The 11,010-nt window shown below is 56.3% G+C and overlaps 3 protein-coding genes across 3 annotated transcripts; 2 read left to right on the top strand and 1 right to left on the bottom strand.

Moving 5' to 3' along the window:
- Positions 1-37: 37 nt before the first annotated feature.
- On the top strand, positions 38-3,121 carry BJ171DRAFT_453694 (uncharacterized protein). The gene is made up of 8 exons (XM_053108221.1): positions 38-395; positions 516-597; positions 780-895; positions 1,032-1,102; positions 1,308-1,387; positions 1,506-1,648; positions 1,863-2,757; positions 2,886-3,121. The coding sequence occupies exons 1-8, from the start codon at positions 324-326 to the stop codon at positions 3,005-3,007; spliced, it is 1,581 nt and encodes a 526-aa protein (XP_052971622.1). The 5' UTR covers positions 38-323; the 3' UTR covers positions 3,008-3,121.
- A 549-nt stretch (positions 3,122-3,670) lies between these two features.
- BJ171DRAFT_608665 (uncharacterized protein) lies at positions 3,671-8,674 on the top strand (the record flags this gene model as incomplete). Its single annotated transcript, XM_053115238.1, has 2 exons — positions 3,671-4,781; positions 4,948-8,674. The coding sequence occupies 2 exons, from the start codon at positions 3,671-3,673 to the stop codon at positions 8,340-8,342; spliced, it is 4,506 nt and encodes a 1,501-aa protein (XP_052971621.1). The 3' UTR covers positions 8,343-8,674.
- A 253-nt stretch (positions 8,675-8,927) lies between these two features.
- On the bottom strand, positions 8,928-10,600 carry BJ171DRAFT_453686 (major facilitator superfamily domain-containing protein; the record flags this gene model as incomplete). Its single annotated transcript, XM_053108220.1, has 2 exons — positions 8,928-10,186; positions 10,324-10,600. The coding sequence occupies 2 exons, from the start codon at positions 10,595-10,597 to the stop codon at positions 8,928-8,930; spliced, it is 1,533 nt and encodes a 510-aa protein (XP_052971620.1).
- Between the last annotated feature and the right edge of the window lie 410 nt (positions 10,601-11,010).

The raw sequence follows: 11,010 nt of genomic DNA, 5'->3' as shown, positions 1-11,010 counted from the left end.
CGAATCCGCCGCGACACTGGCTTGGGCAGTCCAATCGACCGAATCACAGGATCTCGCGGCGACGTCATTTGGTGGCTCGATTGGAGCACTGCTGACGCCGGCCACCTCAGTATCGACTGGGGCGACGGCCATCAGCAACGACGGGATCGCAGTGTTCTAGCCACCATCGGGAGGGCCTGCAGACGGTATCGGGATATTTCGCAAAGCACTGACTTGTCAAGTCCATACCATCGTCGCATCCACGGCCCGTCAGCACATCCTCAGCTGCAAATCAGACCACTTGTTCGGCAAACTACTCCAAAGTTCATCACGACACACACAAGATGGACGGCACCCTCAACGAGCTTCAAAAGCAACTCCCGTTTCTCCCGGGACACACGTTCGATTTGAACCGGGTAGGTGCAGTAGCTCAACCTGATGCTCTGCGAAGGAGCGTCGAGGAAATGCGTCGCCATATGGGCGAGCACGACCGCCGGACTCACCTTTGGCGAACTTGCTCGGCCGCCTCGTTTCAGAACATCGATAACAAGAGAAAATCCCACGCCTTTGACTACTGCAACGGCGTTCCGGTCTTTCGCGAGGAGGCTCCTGGGATTGGTAACTGTTCGGTCGAGACATGAATCGCATCTCCCTATGATGCTGGCGCCAGACACGGCCCGGTCGACAGCGACTCGCAACGCTTCGTGATGAGCCGTCTGTGCTGTTTATTGGCTTCAACATGACGACATTGTACTGTGAATGATGGAGAATCAAACGCCGCTAACTGGCATTCTCGATAGGGGGCGAGCTGCTTCGCGGCCAGAATGAGTCCAAGCTGAAGACGTCGGCGGAGATGTATCCCCATGCTAACAACATGGGCGAGAGCGTGCCAGCCTGGGTGGCCTTTGATCGCAAAGTACGGCCATTTCCAAGCGCCACGCAGTAATGCTCCTGGTTCGAGGGACTATGATGTCCAGTCCAAATGGCGTGTCTGGGCGTCTGAAAACAGTGTCATTCGTGGACCCAGGGCTGACTCCTGCCTTTCTCTCAAGGTGCTCAGGTTCTATGCGTACTTCCAGGAAGCCGTCCACGAGAAGCGCGAGGAACAGTACCGAGTCCGAAAGTAAGCGACGGCCAGTCGGGGCGGGCGGCATTGCAGCTGGCGAAATCAGGGAGCCGCAGCGTTTTCAGCGCATTGAGGAGCGCAGCGAGTCCGTTGATGTCTTGGTAAATGCAGGCTCTCCGTTATTACAGACTCTCCGTTATTACAGACTCCATCCTGCTGACGGTGTGTACTAACTGGTGTGCATCTGGCGTTCCTCGCGCAGAGTCAACATTTACTTCTACCTCGAAGACGACACTGTGCATGTCAGCGAGCCCAAGACTCCCAACAGTGGTATCCCTCAGGGTAGGCAGACGAGCATCCTTGCCGCGCCTCCTATGTAGCGGCTGAGGCGACCTGCTTGAGGTGGCTCCTTCAGCAACCCATCGGCCTCGACTCAGCGATCTACCCTCTCCTGTTTCAGGCACCCTGATCCGGCGACACCGCATTCCAAAGGCAGACTCTCCCAAGGGACAGCACTACACCATCAACGACTTCAATGTCGACCGAGAAGTGACCTTCTATGCCCGCACTTTCAAGATTGTTGGATGCGATCAGTTCACTAGGGTATGGCGGCTGCGATAGTGGGGCGCAGGGTCGAGTGGCACTTGTTCCGAAGCACGAGCCTGGGACTCTGTGGAACTACACGGATCATTTCATCGTAGCTGGTAGCAGGCCGTGTGGCCAATTCTATATACCAGTCGTGTCCGAGTCGGTCGGCAAGAACTCGAGCACTCACACGACGCGGCATGGAACTGAACCGGCGCAATACCTTCACCAGGACTTTCTCGTGGCCCTGGATATCGCGGTCCCCAAGAACGGCGAGTTCCCGAAGGATCAGTACGAACTGTACCGCAACGAGCTGCTCTCGCGAATGAAGGCCACCCGCCCCTGCCCTCCCAAAACCTCGCTCAAAAAGTTCCTCGAAAACGACAGACGCGTTCTTCGGTTCTATTGTGTCTGGGACGACACCAACTCGGTATTTGGTGATGTCAGACACATGATCGTCCACTACTATTTGTCCGATGACACGATCGAAATCATTGAGTCGATCCCGGCAAACTCGGGCCGAGAGAGCAACACGCAGTTCCTTGGGCGCTGCCGCCTGCCCAAACGGCCCCATGTTCGGGTCAACCACTATGTGAATGGCGGTGGCGCCGAGCTCGAGAACCCCGAGGGCTACTACAAAGACAGCGATCTGTCCATCGGCTCTGTTCTGCATTTTTATGGCCGACCGTTCGTTATCTGCGACTGTGATGGCTTCACGCGACAGTACTATGCCGAAAAGTACGGCCTAGAGAACTTTGATCCCATCCGGATCGAGGACTACGAGGAGCCCGATCCCGCTGCGGCCCTCAGCCGAGAAGTCGCTGCCTCATTCGTAAATCGTGCTCCTGTCGCGCAGCTTCTCCCTGATGAAGCTCCAAAGAAGGACTTCAAGCAGATGATGATGTACGACGGCGTTTGCCTCCGCTTTTCTGCTGTTCTCGAGACCGAGAAGCAGATCGACAAAGACCGGAAGTTTGTTATCAGCTTCTATCTGGCCGACGACACCATTGCCGTCTTTGAACCCCACCAGCGCAACTCTGGAATCATTGGCGGAAAGTTCCTTGAGAAAGGCAAGATTCGCAAGCCCGACGGCACCACCTACTACGGAACCTCGGACTTTTATGTTGGTAAGTACTGCGACTGGATGGTGCGAGGTTGAGCAGCCCAGCAACATGACATCTCCGGAGCTGCTACTCAGTCATGTACATGCTGAGCAATCGGACGTGGGTGTTCATCTCCATCTTGCTTCTCTCAGGCGCTCGTCTGGTGTTTCATCGTCATCCGTTCGTCATCACCAACGCCGACGAGTACACGGTCAAGTATATGTCTGCCCATCCCGAGTACTTCCCGCAGGCTGCCCGCGAGATCGCAGCATAGGCTTGAGCACTCGCCATCCTCAATAGATAGCGCGAGACAACGGATGCTCGGGTATTTGCTGCAGTTTGTCGACAGGCCATGTGCACGTCAACTACTGTTGCTTACCATCAAGGCTACCAGTGGCGTTCTCGCTTTCTCGGAATGGAGTTATCTCCGCCGGTATGGCCTGAATACATCCAGTCGATATCGAAGTACTTGACGGGGCTCGGGCGACGGCAGCGGGAGGCATATCCCTTGCGTTGCCTCCAAGAGGTGTATGGTCGTTGTGGATGAAAGATGGGGGTGAATGCGTTCCATCAAAGAAACGAACGATAGGCACTGAGTGCCTCAGCCATTTTGTGAGCGAATGAAATATCCCGCTTGCAGATTGCCATACAAGCAACGTGCTCAAAAATGCCGTCGATTCATGTACAACTGATGCCCCAGCGACTGATGTCACCAATCAAGGCCGCAATGGGGCCACACACGAACCTGACAAGAGCACGGGCGCAGGTGCAGACCTTTGGGGGGCGTCAATGTCGAAGCAGCACTCTAACCATAATCTTTCGGCCATTCTCTGCTTCTGGAGCATCGCTGAATTTACCCGAGTACCCGTTTTGCCATCAGTCTCTCGCCTCCGCCTTGGAATAGCTCTCCGTCAACTCGCGTAAGCTCTGGGGTATCATGGATGCAAAGCCACCTTCGTATCCGAATTTGCCGCGACTCGCGGTCCTCAGTGCCTCAGATGACAGCGAAAATGGCATCAGCGCCGATCCTGGCGAAAGCACGTCGGCCCAGGACGTTTCCAAATCGACCGAGAACGTTGGGACATCGCACGCCGAGTCGTGCGATGCATCGTATTCGGAATCACACGAGGAGTATAAAGACGAGTTGAAAAAATCTGCCAGCAGCACCAAAGTCAAATCGCACGTCAACCGGGCGTTTGGAGGCACAAAGCAGGGCAACGAGTCCATCTTCTCGCTTGCTGACGAGCTCTCGAAAAAATCCTCCGAAGACCGGCGACGGTCGTCGGCGCTGAGCTCGATGGCCGGAAAGATCAACACGACTCCAAAGATCGGCCGCATCATCTCCATCAACCCGCCTACGCCCGAGGCCAGTCTCACGGTCAACCTCGATATGCCCGACCTCCCGGTCGTATCGCGTCACTCCAACTTCATCACCCGGCACTTTGGCTTCACGGTCTGGCTCGCGAATGCCTTTCTCTCCGTCGTCGTCCCGCTTCTCCGTGGCCCAAGCGGCGGATTCAAGGACAACACCGTCCGCACGTCGCGCTACACGCCGCTGACCTTTGTGCCGAAGCAGCTCTACGCCCAGTTCAGCAAGGTCGCCAATATGTACTTTTTGCTGGTGTGTGGGCTGCAGATGGTGCCGGGTTGGAGTCCCACTGGCCGGTTCACGACCATCTTCCCGCTGGGCCTCACCGTGCTTCTCTCGATGGCACGCGAGGGCTACGACGACTACTGCAGACACATATCCGATAACACCGAAAACAACGGTATCGTGACCAAGCTCGAGGCCGCCAAAGGTTCCAGTCCACCGCGCTTTGAGTGGGGCCAGGAGCTCCGGAAAAACATCACCGTCGGCACCATCGTTCGGATCGACGAGCACGAGGTCTTGCCGGTCGATCTGGTGGTCCTGGCGTCGTCCCATCCAGAAGGAATCGCGTTCGTCGAAACCGCCAACCTCGACGGCGAAACCAATCTCAAACAGAAACAAGCCCTCAGCTCCACATGCAACGCGATCACCAGCCTCGAGAGCCTGTCGGGATTCCAGGGTGAGGAACGCGCGCAGAATGATCCTGTGCATGTCGCTTTTGTCGTGGTCCCCGCAGCAAACATGCGATGAATGCGTTCTGCTTAACTTTGACCGCGGGTGACATTCACCTCCGAGTGCGGGCGGCCCAGACTGCCGGGCTGACATTTGCTTCGCACTGGTCTCAGGCTACATTCACGCGCAGCCACCAAAGGAGGACCTATACAGCTTTGACGGGTATTTGGAGGATAGCTCAGGCGGCCGATATCCGCTGACCGTCAACCAACTCCTCCTTCGTGGATCCACGCTCAAGAACACAAAGTACGTCTACGGAATCGCCGTCTACACAGGCGAAGACACCAAGATCCGAAAAAACGCCACGTCCTCAAGCAGAACCAAGGCGCCGGCCCTCGAGCGGCTCACAAACGGAATCGTCATCTTTGTCTTTCTCGCCGTCGTGCTGCTTTCGGGGGCCTGTACAATCTTCTATGTCGGATGGAACGCCGTCGTGGACACCTGGCAGGAGCACCACTGGTACCTTTGCTATCTTGGCGCCGCCTGCACTGATGTCAACGTCGAAAGTGGGCAAGCAAGCATCTACGTCGCCCAGAAATACGCAGCATCCAGCCTAGCATCAACATTCTTCTCGTTCGTGATCCTGTACAACACCATGATTCCAATCTCCCTCTACGTGACCATGGAGCTCGTCAAGCTTGCGCAGGTATTCTTCATCAACCACGACATCAACATGTATGACGAGAACTCGGACACCCCCGCCCAAGCCATGACAAGCACCCTCAACGAGGACCTTGGTCAAGTGCAGTACATCTTCAGCGACAAGACCGGAACCCTGACAGAGAACATCATGCTCTTCAAAAAAATGTCGCTGGGTGGCATCCGCTGGGTTCATTCGTACGGAGGCACGATGGACCCGCAGGACGCGCACGAAGACTGTCTTTCTACGAAACTGCTGCTGCAAGACCTGTTCACGAGCAACACCTCGCAGCAGACCATGAAAAACGCCATCCTTCGCAGAGCAGAGGATTTTCTCGAAGCTATGGCACTCTGCCACACAGCCATACCAGACCAAAAATCCGCCGCAGACGCAAAGAACTGGGTGAACTCATTCGAGACGGGTGGCGACGACGGATGGGAGCCGCCTTCGCGGTCAGAGAGCGACCTCAAAATCTCGTATCAGTCTTCGTCGCCAGACGAGGTGGCTCTGGTCAACGCCGCGCGAGACCTCTTCTTCAGCTTACGCAGCAAAACCTCCTCCAAGGTGACCCTGAATGTCCTCAACTCGCCGACAGACATCGAGTACATGGTTCTCACGACCATCGAGTTCACGAGCGCACGGAAGAGAATGTCGACCATATACAAGTACCCAGACGGCCGAATCGTACTGCTGTGCAAGGGCGCCGACTCTGTCATTATCCCGCGCCTGGTGCCCATCGACCTCATCCCCTCCGACGAGATCGGCGTTATGAAATCCACTCTGGAGCACGTCGGGCAGTTTGCCAAGGAGGGTCTTCGCACGCTTGTATATGCCTGCAAGATCCTGACACCGGAAGACTTTGAGGACTGGCACAAGAGCTATGTGCTGGCGTCAACGTCGCTAGATCAGCGGGCCAAGTTCATGGACGAGGTCGCAGACACCATTGAGCAGGATCTTATCCTACTCGGGGCGACGGCCATCGAGGACAAGCTCCAGACAGGCGTGCCGCAGACGATCGGCAAAATGAGGCGAGCCGGCATCCGATTGTGGATGCTGACGGGGGACAAGAAAGAAACGGCCGTCAACATTGCCTACAACTGTGGCCTCGTATCCAACGACAGCAAGGTGCTCCTGATCGACGGCAACAACGACGTCGAGATCGATCACTCCATATCATACGCACACCAAGTATGCGTGGACCTTCACAGGGCTGTCGCTAAAAACGTGGACAAGCATCGCTCAAAGTCAACCATCTCGGACAAAACCAAAGCGGAGCATCTGGTGATGGTCATTGACGGCGACGCCCTCAACAAGATCGAGCGCCAGCACGCCTGCTGGGAAATTTGCGAGAATACCGGCTCGAAGCTCCGGAACTTGGAGGAGAACTTTGATTCATCCTTGAGGAACATCCAGATCCGTCACATATCGCTGCTTCATCGGCTGGCAGAAGTGGGGATCATGTGCGACAACGGCATATGCTGTCGCTTCTCGCCCTCTCAGAAGGCTCTGATGGTCGGTGTGGTCAAGAAGGCGCTGCAGGAGCAAAAGGAGAGCTACATGGTGAGCTCGCCGCTGAAGCGGGACCTGTACGGATCGTCGGTGGTCGTTTACCAGTTCCTAAAGAAATGGATCCGGCGATTCAAGCTCTCATCGCATCCCTCTGGCGTGACCCTGGCCATTGGCGACGGCGCCAACGACATACCGATGATCCAAACAGCCCACGTCGGCATCGGCATCACCGGCAAGGAGGGACTCGCCGCCGCCCGCGCCTCGGATTACACCATCGCACAGTTTCGATTCCTGGAGCATCTGCTGCTGGTGCACGGGCGCTACTCCTACAATCGCATCTGCCTCTTCACCGTGGGCACGTTCTACAAATGCATCACGTTTTATGCCACCCAGGGAGTCTTCCAGCTCTGGACGGGATGGTCGGGCACGTCGCTGTACGAGCAATGGACCCTGGCACTCTTCAACATTCTGTTTTCGTCGCTGCCGGTGATCGCCATTGGGATTTTCGAGAAAGATCTGAGTCAGGCGACTCTGCTGAAGGTCCCGGAACTCTACCGCTACGGCGCCGAAAACCAGGGACTCAACATGATCATCTTCTGGAGATGGATGCTGCAGGCGTTCTTCCATGCCCTGGTGTCGCTGTCGATTCCGATGATACTCTACTGCGGAGCATACTACAAGCTGGAGGTGACGGACTCCACCTTGACGCTGGCAACCTATTTGCGCAGCGACCTGTCGGGCCACTCGCAGGAAGCGTCACTCTACGTGATCGGAACGCTCATCTACCAAATCGTCGTTGTGATCATCACCTTCAAGATCTCTTACATCGAGTCGCACACTTGGAACATATTCACGCATTTCGCTGCCTGGGCCTCGATCGCCGTCTGGTTCATCTACGAGTTTGTCTATCCCGAGGTGTGGCCGCATTTGTTTGACCTGGGCATCGACGAGGCAGGGATGCAGTATGGGCTCGGCCCCGCATTCTTGCCCTTCATAGCAACGACGGTTCTGTCAGTGATCTTTGCGATCCTGTTCAACGATGTCATCGCCCGCGCTTGGACCTGGGTCATCCCGCGAACCAACAAGTTTCTGTTCGACGTAGTCGGTGCCAGAAAGACACGAGCCACTGGCGACGTTTCCAAAGAGACCGGCGAGGTTCCATACTTTTGGACCCCATCAAATGCGCCGCCCTCGATGTGGCTGGAATCAACCATGATTGAACTCTGGCAGGTGTGGGAGGGCGAAAACCTCGAGTGGCCCACTCCACGGGTCGAGACAGCGCCGACTGAAAGCGCCAAGGACAAATGGAATACTTTGACCAAGTCACGACCACATGTCGCTCCGCATCCCAATGAATAGCGCACCCCGAATGGCATGTATTCGGCCATTTTACTGCGATGGGTCCTGCAGACGCGAATCCCGTATCGATATGCGCTGCCGAGCAAAAATGTGCCCTCAGACAGTACCCCCCCCCAACGATTCGATCGGCAAATGCAATCTGCAGCGGCCGGCATCATGAATATGCTCGTCGTGCAAGTCCACCCATATCTGCTCTTGACCTTGTTTCTTTCGTTTGATTGTTTTTGAAGCCCTCTGTTGAATGGCCAGTCGCCTCTGTGTATCCCAAGACGGAACGTCGTCGGTGATGATACCGTCAATCATCGTGTCGCCTGAATACAGTGAATGCAATGAAAACTGGAGACGGTTGGAAACCCTGGATTGATGGCTGTGCCCTGTTCTCTCTGCGGCTGATGCACCGAACTCTCCACGATGAGCGATGAATGATGAAATATTGTGTATTTGTGTGACAGGTGGTTGTGCTTTGCCCTTTCATACCGATCACTGTATCGAAGGAGAGAATTGAAAAGATGCACCGAGCCGAGGCAACGATCCGTAAACAGCCAGAGCCGTCACGATCAAGAGATCGGTGCGATTGAAGTGAATCTACTCGAAGGCTTCGTCCTCGCCAGAGAGCTCCTCGAGGGTCTTTCCCTTGGTCTCGGGGATGAAGTAGGTGGCAATGCCACCGAGGGCCATGATGACAGCAAAGGTATACAGCACAGGGACGGGGGCATTGTTGAAGAAAGGACCGACAGCCTCGACACCGATGATGGCACCGAGCTTGCCAAAGCCGGCAGAGATACCGTGGGCGGTGGAGCGGAAGCGGGTCGGGAAGACCTCACCAGGAACAACAAAGGTGGTGGTGTTGGGGCCGAACTGGAAGAAGAACTGGGCGATCGTGAAGACAACGCAGAAGGCGACAGTGTTGTTCTTGATGGTGTCCCAAGCAATGGCGAGGATGAGCAGGCAAATGGTGATGATAGCGAAGCCGAGGTACTGGATGGGCTTGCGGCCAATGCGGTCGATCAGGGCGACACAGACCCAGTATCCAGGAACAGTGCCCATGCACGCAATGATGACCTGGCCGACGGTCTTTTGCCAGTAGTTGTCGTACGGAGGGAGCGAGTTGGAGCCGTTCCAGTTGATCAGCGTCAGGATCGTGCTGGCGTTGAGCGAGAGACCATACCAGGCGACATCGAGCGCAAACCAGGTGAAGGCACAGCCAAACAAGACCTTGCCGTTCTTCCACTGGCCAAAGTGCGCCAAGAATCCGCCCTTCTTGACGTTGGCACGATGCGAGGATTTGACTTCCTCGCTCTTCCAGTTGGACGACACATCGCGAGTCTCGTTCATGGCAAGCACCTTGTTGATGTCGGCCTCGGCTTGCTCGACCTCGCCCATGACATCGACGGTGTAGCGAGGGGTCTCGGGGATGGTCAGACGGAAGTACACGGCAGCCATAGCAGGGATCACACCAAAGGCCAGGATGATGCGCCAGACGAGATCAAGGTAGCTTGGATCACTTTGGATGTTGCTCTGGAGGGCGGCGAGGGTGGCGAGGGTGACGAGGCCGCCGGTGAGGATTCCGATGCCCTGCATGGCAAAGACGGCGGCGATCATAGTACCGCGCCACTTGGTGTTGGCAAACTCGGAGGTGATGATGGCCGAGAGAGGATAGTCACCGCCAATACCGATGCCGAGGAAGAAGCGCCATATAGCAAGAACTTGGAGGATGTTGGCACCGCGGATAGCGCTGGCCGAGAAGGCCGAGCCGATGGTGCAGATGATCATGATCATGAGCTCGACACCGTACATGTTCTTGCGGCCGAGCTTGTCGCCGAGGTAGCCGAAGCCAACCTGACCTGCAAAATCATTCACGGTACTGAGGATGAGAAGCGAGTCGGGGAGGGGTTCCCACGCACCCAAAGTGCGGACAGACAATGCGGATTCAGGGACAGGGACCGGGACCGGGACCGGGACAGGCCGGCCACGCGCTCACCAATGAGGTTTCCGTAGGACGTGCTGGCTTTCATCCAGGCATCGTAGTTGGGGTTGTTCTTGGCAAAGTCCGAAGGGGCTTGCATGCTCGGCGTCTTTGGATAGTTGACGTGATAGAGCATGGGCAGGGCCAGGTTGATGACAAAGTTGTCATACGAGTCGGTGTAGAAGCCGACACCGGACACCAGGACGGCGCGCAAGTGGAACCATCCCAGCTTGGCGTCGTCGAGGTGGGCAAATGCCTTTGAGCGGGCAGCTCGGGGATTTTCGGTCATGCTGTCAATGCTCTGCAGAAGGAAGGCAGCAGCGGGCGATGGAGCTCGAGGGGGGTGGGAAGCGAGTGACGATATATAAATCCCGAGACCGCTGCACCAGCCCACCAGCCCAGCAACGTGCACGCACGATCACCCAGCAGCCCCCACTGGAAGGTCCACTGGGCAGCGCTGGAGGAATTCGACAGCCAATCGCACGAGCGATTTGTAGGGGTAGTCTGTGCCACGGTGGCTTGGGCTGGGTGCAAACAGGGGTGATGTGCCAGCCAACAACTGCACGTGCGGTGGCTCCTGGCCAATCGCAAGTCTGCGACCAGGACGGCGCGCCGCAGTGAGCGATGGGTGATATGCAATGGGTGATACGCAATGGGTGCGATATGTGTCGACCCGATAGACAATCCCGCTCAGACGAATGA

The sequence above is a fragment of the Polychytrium aggregatum genome (assembly GCF_025602895.1).
Source record: "Polychytrium aggregatum strain JEL109 chromosome Unknown BJ171scaffold_1, whole genome shotgun sequence".
In the NCBI taxonomy this organism is placed as follows: Eukaryota; Fungi; Chytridiomycota; class Chytridiomycetes; order Polychytriales; genus Polychytrium; species Polychytrium aggregatum.
Note: the sequence above shows the minus strand (reverse complement) of the source record. Positions and strands in the feature narration are given on the sequence as shown.